Source organism: Anomaloglossus baeobatrachus, chromosome 1, assembly GCF_048569485.1.
Source record: "Anomaloglossus baeobatrachus isolate aAnoBae1 chromosome 1, aAnoBae1.hap1, whole genome shotgun sequence".
Taxonomy (NCBI): Eukaryota; Metazoa; Chordata; class Amphibia; order Anura; family Aromobatidae; genus Anomaloglossus; species Anomaloglossus baeobatrachus.
In genome coordinates, this window is record NC_134353.1 from 650,757,307 (window position 1) to 650,774,988 (window position 17,682).

The 17,682-nt window shown below is 43.0% G+C and overlaps 1 protein-coding gene across 4 annotated transcripts in view; it reads left to right on the forward strand.

Moving 5' to 3' along the window:
• PLA2G4C (phospholipase A2 group IVC) overlaps nt 1–17,682 on the forward strand; it is a 154,811-nt gene that overhangs the window by 63,224 nt on the left and 73,905 nt on the right. For 2 of the 4 annotated variants that reach the window (XM_075319880.1, XM_075319887.1), the window contains exons 3-6: nt 2,934–2,974; nt 9,061–9,175; nt 9,344–9,489; nt 13,383–13,581. In XM_075319880.1, the coding sequence (XP_075175995.1) occupies nt 2,934–2,974; nt 9,061–9,175; nt 9,344–9,489; nt 13,383–13,581 (501 nt within the window). The remainder of the gene's footprint in view (nt 1–2,933; nt 2,975–9,060; nt 9,176–9,343; nt 9,490–13,382; nt 13,582–17,682) is intronic. The other 2 variants (XM_075319873.1, XM_075319895.1) reach the window with 1 other exon arrangement.

The following is a 17,682-nucleotide window of genomic DNA, read 5'->3' on the forward strand; positions in this document are numbered from 1 at the left end:
ACTCAGCTTTTCAAAGAAGCAACATGTCAATTGTTTTTGCCATTTGGGTTTTGCACTGCAAAGCTGAGTTTTTGACCAAAGTTCTGCCACAAAAAGGCAGCATTTTGAACAACATAGTGTGAACAAGAAACCCAAATTCCCATAGACTTTGCTTGAATAGAAGAACACATCCATTTTGGCATTAAACAGCGCAGAAGAAAAAGCAGCAAAAAAGCAGGTAAAAAGCAACGTGCGCACATACCCTGAGGCTATGGGCACACGGTCTGGTTTAACTGCAGACAATCTGCATGTAATCGCAAGAAAAGGGCTGTAGAAAAAAAAGTACAATTTGTAGCTTTTTTATGGGGGTTTTTTGTATTTTTTTCTCATTTTTAATGGTGAAAATGCAGAAAGAATTGACATTCTGCAGATTTTTATTTTTTTTTCTGTAATCAAATCTGCAAGGGAAAAAATCATGAACATGTGCACAACAGTTCAGGATTCTCATAGACTTTGCTGGCATAAGGATATCCTTGCGGATTTGTGAAAATCTGCAATAAAAAATATGGCAATGGCGCACTGTGTGCATACAGCCTAAGGCTACGTGCGCACTTTGCGTCGCCCTAGTTGCAGTTCTAAACGCATCCTTTGGCAGAAATTGCTTTTGCCAAAGTTGCTTTTGACCACTAAATCGCGGTAAATACGCATGCGATTTTACCGCGTTTTAGCTGCGTTTTTAGCGCTTTTTACCTGCTTTTCCATTGCGTTTAGACAGATGCGTTTTGAACATTAAGACACTGCTAAATAAAGTTTAAACAGTCAAACATAATGAAAAAAGGGAAAAAAGGAACACATAATTATTGAAATCATAACGAAAATAGTTATATTTCATATAAATATAGCGGTTTATTACTATTTCAGGCTAAAATAGCAAAAAATATATATTTTTCATTAATTTAATTGTCGGACTGTGTGTGTGTGTGTGTGTGTGTGTGTGTGTGTGTGTGTGTAAAGGGACATATTTCATTATTTTGATGTCAGAAAAGCATGCGTTTATGTAGTCTAAAACGCATTCTTTCTGCACCTAAAAAGCATGTAAAACGCTGGAATTTTGATGTTTCTTGCTTTTTACAACTTCTCATTGACTTCAATGTTATCAAAATGCAGCCCAAATGGCAAAAACAATTGACATGCTGCTTCTTTGAACGCAGGGTTTTTGCACAAAATTATATACAAATTAAACGCAGCGTTTGAAAACGCAAAGTGCGGACAGGAAATCCCCATTTTCCATAGACTTTTCAGGAAAATCAAAACGCATGCATATTGGCATGAAAACGCTGCAGTTCAAAACGGACTTAAAAAGCACCTGAAACGCAGGTGACAACGGAAAGTGCGCACATAGCCTAAGGGTTCGGTTCCACTTGAGTTTTGCACGGGCGAGAGCAATCCAATAAAACATTGGACTGCTCTCACTCTACTGCAAAACTATGGGGCAGTGTCCATCTGTGATTGATTTCTCATGCCATAGCAGCATGCGGAATAGATCGCAGCATGCTGCGTTTGGCATCGATTCTCGGCTGACGCACCCCCATACAAGTTTATGTCATCTGAGTGCAGTGACGATATATGGAGAGACAGCCCGGGAAAGAGAGAAAGTGTTCCCTCCATCTTCTCCGCAGCTGTTACCCAATCGCATCAGTCGCATGACCCTCAGTTGATGCCTGCAACCCAGGATCATTAGCATATCTCTTCCGATGCTCTCGCATCAGAAGCTATGTGCAAGGGGAACCGTACCTTAAGGGCCCACTCACACTTGCGCTATTTTGACGCAAACAGAATCCGTCACTAATGTAGTACAGTTCATTTATTTACAGTGGAAGCGCGACATCGTGTGGACACAAGCGGGTACTGCATGACACACACACGCGCCATAGTAACGCGCTTCCACTGTAAATAAATGAACTGTACTACATTAGTGACGGATTCCGTTTGCGTCAAAATAGCGCAAGTGTGAAACTAGCCTAAGGCTACATTCCTATGATGAGCTTTTGTTGAGTTTTTGATGTTGCACAATTTCTGCACCTATTATGTAAATTAGGTCACTTGCGTTATTTCATTACATTTTTGTGTGCATTTTTTAACATGTGTTTTTATCGTGTTTTTGTCTGTTTGGTATGTCATTATTAAAATAAAGCTGCTTTTGTTTTTTAAACCTCCTGGTATTTGGTTTTGACAACTTTATTGACATTCTAAGGTTTGGATCACATTGTTTTTTATGTGTTTCCGCCTCGGAAATGCATAAAAATCGCATGTGTGTTTTGTTTTTATTTTTTACCTGCAGATGTTTTGCATGTAATGCAAGTCTGCGGGGAAAATCTGTGTCAAAGAACCTCAGCGTACCCGCAAAAGAAACTGATATGTTGTGGATTTAAAAAATGCACTCCAGGTGAATTAACGTTGCTTAAACAAGCACAATGGGCATGAGAGTTCTACACGTCCCATCCACTGTGCTGGATCTCTAAGACGCTGCATTAAAAAAGCACCAAAGGCTCATTGTGGGAACGTAGCCTAAGTATTACTGAATTCATATGTCCATGGATTTGTCTACGGTAATTTATCTGAAGGCAAAATCATAAACAAGAGGCACTAGCATCCGATCTTCCCTGCATAATGTGTGATAAAACCATGATACTCGATAAGCAGACACATATAATGTAAATTGCTGTTTAGGCAAGATTCACACTTCCAGTTTTTTGGAGTAGATACTTTAAAAATACATTTTTATTGTGTATGTGCTCTCAGATTTGCCTATAATTACTTGTACCACAGTTGTTGCTTGAACGTCACTTGTAGAGTTATCTTCTGTAGTACATTTCTGACACTGGAAAATGTGATTATATAAAATATGGTATAATTACGGTTAATATAATGTTATCACTTATTTTTATCCATAGAAAAAAATCGACATTGTCTATCATAAATGCAGTCCTTCAACGTAAGTATTTTAGGTAACACCATAATCTCTAAGTATTTGCATTTCTAATCTGTCTGTATAAATATAGCAATAAAGCATGGTGTAAACCTCATGAGGACATGATCTCATTTGGACTTTGGTGCAAAGAAAAAAAAAAAGTCACAACTGTAATCTGAGAGCCATAAAATGTTAACTTTCCCATAGATATACTGTAGCTGTCTGGACTTTTTTTTTCACAGGACAAGTCATATACATTAGTGGCCCATTTAGGTCAAAATATTATTGTCTAGGTTTCATTAGAGTTAGGCGGGCTTTGCACACTACGACATCCCAGGTGCGATGTCGGTGGGGTCATGTCGAAAGTGACGCACTTCCTGTGTCGCTCTCGACATTGTAGTGTGTAAATCCTAGATGATACGATTAACGATCGCAAAAGCGTCGTAATCGTATCATCGGTGTAGCATCGGCGAATTCCATAATTACGCTGACGCGATGGTCCGATGTTGTTCCTCACTCCTGCGGCAGCACACATCGCTGTGTGTGAAGTCGCAGGAGCGAGGAACACCTATACCTGCGTCACCGCGGCTCCCGTCGGCTATGCGGAAGGACAGAGGTGGGCGGGATGTTTACATCCTGCTCATCTCCGCCCCTCCGCTCCTATTGGCCGCCTGCCGTGTGACGTCGCAGTGACGCCGCACAACCCGCCCCCTTAATAAGGAGGCGGTTTGCCGGCCACAGCGACGTCGCACGGCAGGTGAGTGCATGTGAAGCTGCCGTAGCGATAATATTCGCTACGGCAGCTATCACAAAGATATCACAGCTGCGACAGGGGCGGGGACTATCGCGCTCGGCATCACAGTATCGGCTTGCGATGTCGTAGTGTGCAAAGCCCGCCTTAGTGTCTGTTGATTTGACAACCCGGTCCAACGGCCCACGAGTGGTCTATGTCTACTATACAGGAGCCGAGAGAACCACCTCTTACCTGACAGCATGCGTGGCTCTTATAATTAGCTGACCGCACGCAATGTCATGTGTGCATCACACTGCCATGTTGATGATGTGGTGACAGGCTGGCTAATAAAAAAAAAAAAAAAGCTGATGCTGTCATGTCATGGACTCTGCAGCCACAAGATTACACAGGAGCCATAACTAGAGATGAGAGAACCGGAGGGTTGGAGTTTGGAAACAGACTACCAAAAAAACGAAGTTCGAGTGAGTTACAAATGCAAACCACTTAAGTGAGCAGCGCTGTGCTTGTGTATGAGTGATATCTGTGCGAGCTGCATGCAGTGTTTGAACGCTCGCACTTGGGGTAAAATCAGCATCATCTGATGTAATGTGTGTACACATACATACATACATACATCTCACACATATGTGTTTTGCTTATGGCTGGCTGCATGTTGGCGTAGACACAAACTGCCCAATCACTGACTTTCATTGTGGTTCGGATCAAGTCACGGTCACAAACTAAACCTTATCTTAGGTTCTAATGTTCCCTGCGAACAGCACCTCCAAAGGTTCGCTCATCTCTAGCCATGACATGAAAGGAATAAATAACCAAATTTTTTCAGTTTGGGATTTTTCATGTGATGTTCAATTTGTAGTATCAATAACATGCTAACTTTATATTTTTATTTTTTTTTTTTAAATTATAATTTTTATTGATTTTAAAAAGCAAACAAATCATTACATAGAAACAGATAATATTACTAATATCAACCATATTATTAGCAAAATGACAAGAAAATTGTATATCATTCCTTTTACAACTCAGTACTACAACATCTAATCAATGTTCACAGTATTCACAGTAAGACTCAGAATCTTTAATACCTCGCGGAAACCTGTAAAGATAACTATATGAATGAATTTGCAACCATCTTGTTAAACTCTCCTACTCCTCTCCCCCCCTCACACCTGCACCCTCTCTGCTCAAACCCACTCCCACCTAGTCACCTTCAACCCCCACCTCCAATCCTCCAAGTGTACCACCTAATTTATCTGTGATACAACGCCGTCTCCTTAAATGGTGACATTAAGCGTTCTATTTCCTCCAAATTGTAGTAGGTTATAATAAACTCCCTCCACTTTTTGAAGTGACTACCCAAGCGTCCCGACTTCCTTCCAGAATCAAGGCCCTCCTAACTCCATCAGCCGTTTTATGTGGGTTATTACTTCTTCGAAGAAGGGTACTTTTGACTCTAACCAATAGTTCAGTATCATCCTCTTTGTTGCAAGTATGATTACATGTAATAGTAAAAGGGGGATGTTTACTCCTCCTCCCCTCGACGTTCACCTCTTCCCACGCATGGAATAGAACCAGAATAGGGGAGAGTAGGAGTTCGATATCCCAGAGTTAAGCAACACACTTTGATACTTGAACTTTATTTTTTTTATTTTTTTTATTAATATATGTATGTATGTATATGTATATATATATATATATATATATATATATATATATATATATATATAAGCTCAGTGTAGGTATGTGTGCATGTCCGCTAAAGGAATCCGCACTGTCGCATTTACAATCAAGAAATTTTGCACAGACGCCCCATGTGACTCAGGGAACGTCATAGACTATGTTTTGACAGGAAAATTTAACCCCGAACTTTACAGTTACTCTCCAAAAAACATGTCTCCATTTAACTGAATGGAGGTGTGAGCTACAGTCTATTAATAGCAACTTCTACTAGGCATTGCTCCCACTGGTCAGTTTCCTACTCCACACTGATGAGGGGCAAATACCCCGAAACAGCTGTTTGTGGATGGATACCATGTTTGGCATAGGTGGTCTCCTTGTCTGGAGACTGCCCTTCCCGTGGTTGTTCCTTCCCGGTGAAAAACCTGGCTAGTTTCCTGCTAGCGTTGAGAAACATGTGATGATGTCTCCGCAGGCTTTCTTGTTTTGAATATTTCTCAGGGGACATTGCTCTAGAATCACTGCGTTGAGAAACACGTGATGGTGTCTCCGCGGTTTTGGATGTTTATCTCCCTAAGGTCAACCATCCTTGCTTATTAATAGCAACTGTCAGTGGTTGCTATAGGAACAAAATAAACTGTTAGTATAAGAAGCTTATGTGTGAGGTAATATGATGTCGGTGGTGAGACGGATAGAGAGAGACAGAAAAAGACAGACAGACAGAGACACAGACAGAGACAGACGGGGAAAGAGACAGAGATCGAGACAGCCCGGGCAAAGAAACAGCCCGGGTAAAGAGAAAGAGAGAGACAGACAGAGAAACTGATACAGACAGAGACAGACAGAGACTCGAAAAGAGACAGTTACTATCCCCGGTATTTTGATACTATGTTGCTGTATTTTTACATATAACACTTTTGTTGTTGCATTTTTTTCCCCCAGATGAAGCAACAAAAAAACACAATTTTCTTCTCAAATTTTGCAGTTTGCCATAAGGGTTCAATATATTTGGATAGATCGGACATTTACAGAAACAGCAATACCTAATATGCCCTTTTGTTTTTGTTTTCCCTTCTTTTAACGACCCTTGACACACCGTATGTGTCATGAAAGTTTGTGCCTTCCCAACTTTTGACACACTGTATATGTCATGGCGGGTTTCCATTCCTGCAGCGCTGAAATGTGACCAGAGCTGCAGCTACGTGAGGACCTGTAGTTGACCCCAGGGGGGGTGGCTACGATCGCTCTGATTGACAGTTGAAAATGAAAATGCCAATCACAGCTATTGCATTGTTTTGGGCTAAAAAATTGCCCCAAACTGTGCAATTCTGTGAGATCCAGCTTATGAGGTGCTGCAGCAGCATCAAATCATAACTAGAAAAGAGCAGACATCCCCACCCCCTGCAGGACTGATTGGAGTGATCGTGCTATGACGCACATTCGCTCTAATCAGCGTGCAGGGGGGTGGTTTGACCTGGTTGTGACCGCCCTCCCCAGGCTTGTTTTGGCCAGGGGAGCCCTCCCCCAACATGTCTGCACACTGCCCTGATGGTACTTGTAGTACAACAACACCGCCACCCGATCACCGCTTCCTTTTCTTGCTTCTGCTGTAAGTGTTGCCCCTGAGCGCTCCCGTGCTGACCTTACGCGCTCTCTATTTGCCATCCTGCTCCAGCTGCCATCTGATCTGCCCCAGACACCCGACGATCTGCCCCCCCCCTCCCTGCGTTTTCTTCTCCTGTGGTCGGTGTGATCCCTAACCTTGGCTTCTGCTGTCCACCTCCGACGTCCCCTGCCTGCTGCTACCAGGTCGTCCAAGGTCTTCTGCATGCGACATCTGATCGCTTCTGCCTCCATTGCGGAGTCGTTCCTGGGTCCTCGCAGGGCTGTCTTCATACTGCCTGCTCCTGTAATAAGCCGTCCATCTTTCTGTCCGCTATAACTCCTGCAGTTCCTCTGTTCAGTGATCTTCCTGCTAATACTTTGGCCATGTGAGTATAATTTTTTTTTTTGTCTGTATCCCACGTCTCTTCGTACACCTCATCCATTTGTGCATCATGCAGTGGCCAAGCGCTGATCGGGATGCAGATTACGGATTGGCATCCCTGCTCAATTTTGGCCAGGACTTTTTTTTTTTTTTTGCATCCATATCCCCCATCGCTTTTGCACCTCATCCGTGTGTGCATCCTGCAGTGGCTGATCAGTGATGGACATCACTGCTCAGCATCCGTGCGTCTGACAAGTCAAATGGTGCTCTTTCCCTTTCGAGCCCTGCTGTGCGCCCAAACAATTGATTTCCACCACATATGAGATATATATGCATACTCAGGAGAAATTGCACAATGAATTTTATGGTGCATTTTTTTCTGATTCCTTTGTGAGAAAAAAAGCTACATGGTTGAAGTAACAATTTTGCGGTAAAAAAAATATTTTCACAACTCAACATTATCAACTCCTGTGAAGTCCCCGGGGGTTAAGGTGCTCACCAAACATCTAGATAAATTACTTGAAGGGTCTAGTTTCCAAAATGGGCTCACTTGTGGGGGAGCTCCATTGTTTAGGCACCTCAGGGAATCTCCAAACACAACATGGCATCTGCTAACGATTCCAGACAAGTTTGCTTTTGAAAAGTCAAATGGCGCTTCTTGCCTTCTGAGCCCTGCTGTGCGCCCAAACAATTGATTTCCACCACATATGAGATATCAGCGTACTGAGGAAAAATTGCACAATTTTATGGTGCATTTTTTCCTGATACCCTTGTGAAAATGCAAAATTTTATGGCTAAAGTAACGTTTTTGTGGGGTTTTTTTTAAAAAAAAGGCAAATTTTCATTTTTTCCTTCCACATTGCTATGATACGTTCCTGTGAAGCAACTAAAGGGTTCATATACTTTGTGGATATGGTTTTGAGTAGTGAGGGGTGCAGTTTGCAGAATGGGGTAACTTTTGGGTATTTTCTGTCACATAGGTTTCTCAAAGTCACTCCAAATGGGATGTGGTAACTAATAACTTTTTTTGTAAATTTTGTTGGAAAAATGAGAAATTGCTGATTAACTTTGAACCCTTCTAACTTCTTAACGAAAAAAAAAGTTTCAAAAATGGCGCTGATGTAAAGTAGACATGTGGGAAATGTTACTTAGTAACCATTTTGTGTGACATGTCTCTCAGATTTATGGGCATAACATTTGAAATTTTGAAAATCTTGACATTTTCGCCAAATTTCCAAAATTTTCACAAATAAAAAGCAAAAAATATCAGTCTAAATTTACCACTTTCATGAAGTACAATGTGTTACGAAATAACAGTCTCAGAATCGCCAAGATCCGTTGAAGCGCTCCAGAGTTATTTTCTCATAAAGGGAGACTGGTCAAAATTGCGCAAAATGGTAAAATCAAAATAGGCTGGGTGGTAAAGTGGTTAAATTGATTAAAGGCCCTGTCACACACAGAGATAAATCTTTGGCAGATCTGTGGTTGCAGTGAAATCATGGACATATTGTTCCATTTGTACACAGCCACAAACCTGGCACTGATTGTCCACAATTTCACTGCAACCACAGATCTGCCGCAGATTTATCTCTGTGTGTGACAGCGCCTTAATCCTAATCATTATTATTGATAGATAACTAAGGCAATGGTGAAGTTGCCATTAATCTACATCTTCTTTGTTCTTATTGTAAGCGTGTCTCAAGTTCCTGATGCCCTTACACGGTCAGAAGGGGAATCTGCATCTCTTAAAGCCAGGCAGATAAAAGTGTGGGAAGCGCTTCAAAAACTAAAGGTTAATGTCCAAAAGGTAATTTTTTTTAATTTTCTTTTGTACCTAAGGGATCAATAATTGAACACTAATCACAACTATCAAGAAAACTGATCTTATCAGTGCTATCAAGACTATGATGCGTGTGTGTGTGTGTAGCTGTAGTTTTGTTTGTTTTTTAAAACAAATTGCTTTTGTTGTACGTAGACTGAAGAGCCTCCTGTGATTGCCATTTTGGCATCTGGTGGTGGACTTCGTGCTATGGTTGCCCTACTTGGTGTTCTTGCAGAAATGGCCAAAAGCGATGTTCTAGATGCGATTACATATATTTGTGGCACTTCTGGATCAACATGGTAACTACTTATTCTTTTTTTATATATATATATCTATATCTATATATATATACATATATATACATTGAACTGACACTAACTGACATCCATTTTCTATGATGTTTTTAACATGTATATTCTTTTTTTCCTTGTCAGGGTTACTTGGTATCAATTTGTATGTAAAATAATTTTTGTTATTTCTGAAGTTCTGTAGAGAAGAAAATTTAAACTATAGGAGAGCATTGTGTTCTGGTCAAAATTACACCTCAACAGTTTGTAATAATATCACAAGCGCTATGTCTGAACGTTTTGAGATATTATAGACCAAAATTTGGCAGCGAGATGTATATGCGCGCGGCCATTACTTTTACTTGCCGCCCCCCACCGGAAGTCATGTACGTGATCACGTGACTTCCGGTGGTTGCCATGGTAGCACAAGGTAATGTGATGACGCCTGTAGCTAACATGAGTCACTTTTTCTAAGTGTCGGCGTAGTGCCAGCACTGAGAATAAAGCAGCATATCTGTAGATCTCGGCTCTGTAGCTGAGATCTACAGATATGGCAGAGTGATCGGATTGTTGATCCTTATAGCCCCCTAAGGGGACTAGTAAAATAAAAAAAAAAGTTCAATAAAAAACCCTAAACGTTCAAATCACTCCCCTTTCGCCCCATTGAAAATTAAAGGGTTAAAAAAAATATACACATTTGGTATAGCCGCGTTCAAAAATGCCCGATCTATCAAAATATAAAATCAATTAATCTAATCGGTAAACGGATAAGCGGCAAAAAAATTCCAAACGCCAAAATTACATTTTTGGTCACCGCAAGTTTTGTGCAAAATGCAATAATAGGCGATCAAAATGTAGCATCTGCACAAAAATTGTTCCATTAAAAACGTCAGCTCAAGACGCAAAAATTAACCAATCACTGAGCCATAGATCCCGAAAAATGAGAACGCTAGGGGTTTCAGAAAATGGCGCAAAAAATGCGCCACTTTTTTTGGACAAGCTTGTGAATTTTTTTAACCCATTAGATACAAGTAAACCTATACATGTTTGGTGTCTACAAACTCACACCGACCAGAGGCATCACACCCATACATCACTTTTACCATATAGTGAACATGGTGAATAAAATATCCCAAAAACTATTATGCGATCACACTTTTTTTGCAGTTTTTCCACACTTGGAATTTTTTTTGCTGTTTTCCAGTATACTATATGGTAAAACGTATGGTTTCATTTAAAAGTACAGAAAAATAAAAAAAGTTACGGCTCTCGGAAGAAGGGGAGCAAAAAAAACAGAAAAACGGAAAACACCCGGGGGCTGAAGGGGTTAATAATCATAAAAGGCCCAGGAGGAACGAGATTGGGAAGAGTCAGCACCTGGATCCATAGGAGGATGGTTGTGTTACCAGCAGAGTTGGCTTATAATATCGAGAAACCATACATGAGATAGACTACAGCCTTGAGAGCGGAGCCGAGTGAGCAGAGTTAGGGCCAAGAAAGAGACAAATAGGCTACAGTGGAGTGATGTTCATGTGAACAGTAGCTCCCAGTGTACGATATAAAGTGGGGACTTGGGCAGCGTATTGTTGCCCCCCCCCACTCCCCATCCCCCCTGTTAGAGCCCATGTGAGGTTCTGCTTTGCCTAGGGAGTGATGACTGTGAGGGGCCCGGTAGTGATGCCCTTTTTGGCTATGGTATTAAGACTAAAGGCCGCTTTACACGCTACGACATCACTCAAGCGATCTCGTTGGGGGTCACGGAATTTGTGACGCACATCCGGCCGCTTTAGCAATGTCGTTGCGTGTGACACCTATGAGCGATTTTGCATCGTCGCAAAAACGTGCAAAATCGCTAATGGGTGACATGCTCCCCTATTCTCAATTACCGTTGCTGCTGCAGGTACGATGTAGTTCGTCGTTCTTGCGGCAGCACACATCGCTATGTGTGACACCGCAGGAACGAGGAACCTCACCTTACCTGCGGCCACCCGCAATGAGGAAAGAAAGAGGTGGGCGGGATGTTACGTCCTGCTTATCTCCGCCCCTCCGCTTCTATTGGGCGGCCACTTAGTGATGTTGTGTGACGCCGAACGAACCGCCCCCTCAGAAAGGAGGCGGTTCGCCGGTCACAGCGACGTAGCTAGGCAGGTAAGTAGTGTGACGGGTCTGAGCGATGTTGTGCGCCACGGGCAGCGATTTGCCTGTGTTGCACAACCGATGGGGCGGGTACGCACACTAGCGATATCGGTAACGATATCGCAGCGTGTAAAGCGGCCTTTAGGCCTCACCGACAACAACATGTTACATTTTTCACTGTTTGTGACGCCCCTGGACTATCAGATCGTCACAGGGTACTGCAGAAGCTGCCCTTCCATGCAGTATTCCGCCTCCCTCTTGGTTCTGGGTCTCTACTTTAAGTGGTGTTTCCTCCAACAGCAAATCAAACCCTAGAGACACCCTGCACCACACCCACCTGACACACCAGTGGATGGCTTGAGTGGAATAGAGTCGCCCACCTGGAGTGTCAGGGAGGGGAGGGGAGGAGTGTAGTTAGTCTGTCTGTGAGTGGAGAGAGAGTTGGGTTAGCCCTCGAGCTGTGAGGAGCTCAGAGGAAGTCGGGAGTGGTGACTCCTGAAGTAACTGCCTAGATTGCAGACGGTGGTCGGGGCCTAGAGGAGTCAGACCCCCATTCGTAGGGGATTGTGGCGAGGTGCTCGGACCTGTCGAAGAGGACAGCTGGCAGCCTAGCATCATCACCAGTCCAGGGCCGAAGGCACGACAGGGGCACACGGACCCTAGGTCGGGGAGTAGCTTCAGGCAACCCGACAATTAACATGAGGAGAATGGAGCCTTTACGATCAGTTCCCACCCGCTACAGAATCGGGGCATTAGCGCAACGAGGGGGATAGGACTTTCCAACCAAAATGGTCCAGAAAAGCGGGAGCCCTAAGAGCAAGCTCCCATACTTAGCCATAGTAGGGAGCGAGGCCCGGCTAGTTCTATGCTATCGGGCCATCAAGTTGAAGTCAAACTAAGTGCCAGGAGGCAGGTCACGGATCACCAGGCAGCACCACTTGGGGACGAGACCCGGACGAACTCCCCTCAGTGGCAGCAGTACCCAGAGACTTGGTTTACCCGGTTGTCAGTGTCTGCTTATGAACGGAGTGAGTACGAGAGTGACCCCTGCACCCCACGGCACACTTCACCGAGTCCCAGGGCACCCCCTACCCGTGGTGGGTTACAACACCTTGCTGCTCGCTCCATCATCCCCGGGTACTCCCAACGGCAGTGGTGGTACTCCCAATTACCACACATCACGGGTGGCAACACGAACTATAACTCCCCTGTAAATACCCCCTTTCACTTGAGTGGCCGCATGACCCCCGGGTCCAGAGACCCTCAAGCCACAGCGAACCCGGATCCGAGCAGCTCGGCTGCTTCCACGAGGGCGTCACACATTGATTTCTGATATGTCGAAGGCACCTCTTTAATTGTGTTAATCAAATAAATAGTTGCTTGCGTCAGTACCACTGTCTCCTCATTGTCTATTGCAGGCCTGCTATTTCTCCCAACCTTCTGCTGCACAGAAAAATGAAGCTAATATTGATTAGTAATTGGTGGCGTAGTCTAGCAATATGCTATGATTTCTATATTATTTATTATTTTTTTCATAAAGTATGGAAACTTTTCAGCAATAACAGTAGTAGAATTCAATAGAAAAGTCTGCGGTCCCATCAGTCACCTGCTGCACACTGTAAGACATTTTCTAACATTGCATAGATTACTGCTTGGCCTATTGGCGTTTAGAAATCCAATTCTTCCATGGCACCATATATTTTTAATCATAAAATATACAAAATGTAGTGTGATACTTTAACAATATCTTCCCTTTACTTTATATTCAGGTGTATGTCGTCTCTCTATAATAATGAACAGTGGTCCTCGAGCATGGAAGAGATGGAGCGTGAGATAACTGATCGTCTATTGAACCCCTTGTGGGACTGGGATAAAGCATGGGAGAAGCTAAAACAATCGTTTTCCCAAGACGTTCATTCTTTGACTAATTTTTGGGCTTATGTGTTTATTCAGACAGTAACTAATGAGGTAATATTTACCATGTACAGTATACTCTACTATACTATTGTTATCCCATTCACTGAAGGCATAGAATGTGAATATTAGGGTGGACAAAAATGTATGTACTGAAGTATGTTAAAATGTATTTTTGGTAAGCTCATAAAAGTTTAACAGTAGTCAGTAGCTGTTTTTCATGTAATATATGGTGCCTTGCGAAAGTATTCGGCCCCCTTGCATTTTTCAATCTTTTCCCACATTTCAGGCTTCAAACATAAAGATAAAAATTGTAATGTTATGGTGAAGAGTCAAGAACAATTGGGACACAATTGTGAAGTTGAACGAAATGTATTGCTTATTTTAAACTTTTTTAAAAAATAAATAACTGAAAATTGGGGCGTGCAATATAATTCATCCCCTTAAATTAATACTTTGTAGCGCCACCTTTTGCTGCACGTCGCTTGGGGTATGTGTATATCAGTTTTGCACATCGAGAGACTGAAATTCTTGCCCATTCTTCCTTTGCAAATAGCTGGATCTGAGTGAGGTTGGATGGAGAGCGTTTGTGAACAGCAGTTTCCACAGATTCTCGATTGGATTAAGGTCTGGACTTTCACTTGGCCATTCTAACACCTGGATACGTTTATTTGTGAACCATTCCATTGTAGATTTTGCTTTATGTTTGGGATCATTGTCTTGTTGGAAGACAAATCTCCGTCCCACCGTCAGGTCTTTACAGACTCCAACACGTTTTCTTCCAGAATGGTCCTGTATTTTGCTCCATCCATCTTCCCATAAATTTTAACCATCTTCCCTGTCCCTGCTGAAGAAAAGCAGGCCCAAATTATGATGCTGCCACCACCATGTTTGACAGTGGGGATGGTGTGTTCAGGGTGATGAGCTGTGTTGCTTTACGCCACACATATCGTTTGGCATTGTGCCCAAATAGTTTGATTTTGGTTTCATCTGACCAGAGCACCTTCTTCCACATATTTGGTGTGTCTCCCAGGTGGCTTGTGGCAAACTTTAAACAACACTTTTTCTGGATATCTTTGAGACATGACTTTCTTCTTGCCACTCTTCTATAAAGGCAAGATTTGTGCAGTGTACAACTGATTGTTATCCTATGGACAGACTCTCACACCTCAGCTGTAGATCTCTGCAGTTCACCCAGAGTGATCATGGGCCTCTTGGCTGCATCTCTGATCAGTGTTCTCCTTGTTTGAGATGAAAGTTTGGATGGACGGCCGGATCTTGGTAGATTTGCAGTGGTATGATACTCCCATTTCAATATGATCACTTGTACAGTGTTCCTTGGGATGTTTAAAGTTTTGGAAATCGTTTTGTAACCAAATCGAGCTTTAAACTTCTCCACAACAGTATCACGGACCTGCCTGTTGTGTTCCTTGGTCTTTATGATGCTATCTGCGCTTTAATCAGAACACTGAGACTATCACAGAGCAGGTGCATTTATATGGAGACTTGATTACACAGGTGGCTTATATTTATCATCATCAGTCATTTAGGACAACATTGGTTCATTCAGAGATCCTCAATGAACTTCTGGAGTGAGTTTGCTGCACTGAAAGTAAAGGGGACGAATAATATTACATGCCCCACTTTTCAGTTATTTATTTTTTTTAAAAAAAAGTTTAAAATAAGCAATACATTTCATTAAACTTTACAATTGTGTCCCACTTGTTGCTGATTCTTCACCATAAACATTAAAATTGTTATCTTTGTTTGAAGCCTGAAATGTGGGACAAGGTTGAAAAATTCAAGGGGACTGAATACTTTTGCAAGGCACTGTAAGAGTAGAATGATGTAGGGAATGAGACCCTGACTCCAGTGGTGTCACTTACTAGGCTGTGTTGCTATTTCAATAAAATCAGTGTTTTATCAGCAGTAGATTATCATTACAAGACTGGGTATCTCCTCCCTCCTATTCAACTGCTCTATATAATGATCTCCCCACCACTGATTAGCTACTTTCTCACAATCAGTAGTTAGATTGTGGTTATAAAGGGCTCAGCATTTTGAGCACTGATAGAGCTGCAGCAGAAAAAACTTTATCAAAATGATAAAGCCCCTACATTATGATGTGCTCAGATTTACGTAGCAAAAACATTGACAGATTCCAATTTTTTTTTTTTTAAGAAACTTTTTATCACCATATATTTGTGGTGTATGAATTTTTGGAAAGGCAAAATTCCCCAGTAATAGCCTAGCCCTTCTATAGCAGTCCCACACCATCATTACTAGCGGACACAATCTTGCCTTTAGGGGAACAGGTGCTTGTTCATTCAAGCTCGGCAAACCCGAAGCCCCTGCCCCAAAAGTCGGTAATGTTCGTTTTCTGCCCTGAATGCTGGCTGCATTTCCAAAAATCTTTTTTTTTTATTTTTATTTTTTTTTAATAGAATTTTCTACTTTTTGATAGAATTGTGGTGCTGCTTTATGTGGGGGAAGTGTAAAATCCGTTCACGAGGCGGGGACTCTGGCCCGGAAGAAGCCAGACACACTCGGCACTGTGTGGGTGTGGATTGTTTTTTTTGTTTTTTTTTTGTTTTGTGGATGTTGCTGCAACCAATCATGGCGCAGCAAACATTCACAAGTTTAAGATAGAAGGGCTTCAGTGATTGGCTACCTAAGTAACATGTTCGAGTGCATATAAATCGCGGACATGTTTCACATTCACAAAATGGCACCAAGATAACATTAGGGAAGCTGCTGCCGCCGGGGCTGCTAGACATTGAGCTTAGCAAGGGGAAATATGCTAGCTAGTTCAGATAGATGGGAAAGTGATACTTTACAATAGCAACGTGCAGTATAGGGAAAGGTGTGTGTGTGTGTGTGTGTGTGTGTGTGTGTGTGTGTGTCTGTGTGTGTGACACATATCTGCACATTTTATGATCGAAATAGGGATTGGTACTTGTAGCTTCTGCTAAAGAGTTGCCAGTGAAGCATATAAATAAGTATTGCCATTTATTACTGGCTGCTGAAAAGTATGTGTAGCACCCACAGGGCAAGGGGTTAAGTTACTTATCACCAGGCCGGTGATGTCTGGTCAGGGGGATGTCACAGGGTGGCCCTTTTCCCCGGATTCATGGCCCTGAGGTGTACAATAAAGAAGGTGGTGGTGGTGGTGGTGATGATGACGGAGGTTTTATTTCGTGACACCACCTGCGGAATGCGGCCAGGGAATAGCCGCCACTGTTGTCGCTTTCCTCTGGGGCAGATGGTAGTAGCAGCTAAGATGTTTCTGCTCCCCACAGGTGGAGTGGTCCTTGGGGAGGATAATGAGGGGAGTAGTAATGGCGGGTGCCGAAGTGCGGGGCGGCGGCGCCGGGAGTGACAGGCAGACACAGTCTGTGCGGGTTCCAGGTGTTTTACTCAGTTATGCCGCTTACCCAGGAATACCGGTCACTTGCTGTGATGGGCCCCGTCGAACCCGGATCCTTTAGAGATCTGTCCGGTGCGATGGTCGATGGGCCCTTCCTCGCTTTCCTCTGCACCATGTAAGATGGATCCCCATGGCTTAAAGCTACTTGGGGATCCTTGTCCGTGTTGAGTGAAACTCCCGTCCCATATGCAGGTATCGCGGTTCCACAATGGGGCCTGACTCGGATCTAGGCCCCGGATCCTATATGGCACTGTGCTCTGGGCACTGTGTTGGCCAGAGGGACATACAAGCCCCCTGTCCAGCAGATTCTGGAAAACCAACTTGAAGTATGATCTCCACTAGGGTTCTGCACCCTGAGCTACTCAGGTCCTGAGGGAGCAATGAAGCTCTCCCCTCGGCGATCAGTTTTTCTCCTGCGTCCCACCAAAGCCACTGGTAAGGCCGTCTGCTCCTTGCCTCTCCTCCTGGAGAACTCTCTAACTGTTGTGTTGCTCCTCACTCCCCCTGGTGACTGCTCCTCCCTAGAGCCCCTGTCACTAGTGGGTGGCTTCCCCCCATGTTTGTTGACTGCCTTAAAAAACCCGTGTCCAAGTAAATACAAGGCACTCTTCCAATAATTTGCATATAATTTATTTAAAAAATGAGTTGCAAACATGTGACGTTTCGGCCACTTGATGGCCTTTATCAGACAACACACACAGATGTTCAATGTAAGTACTAAATTGAAG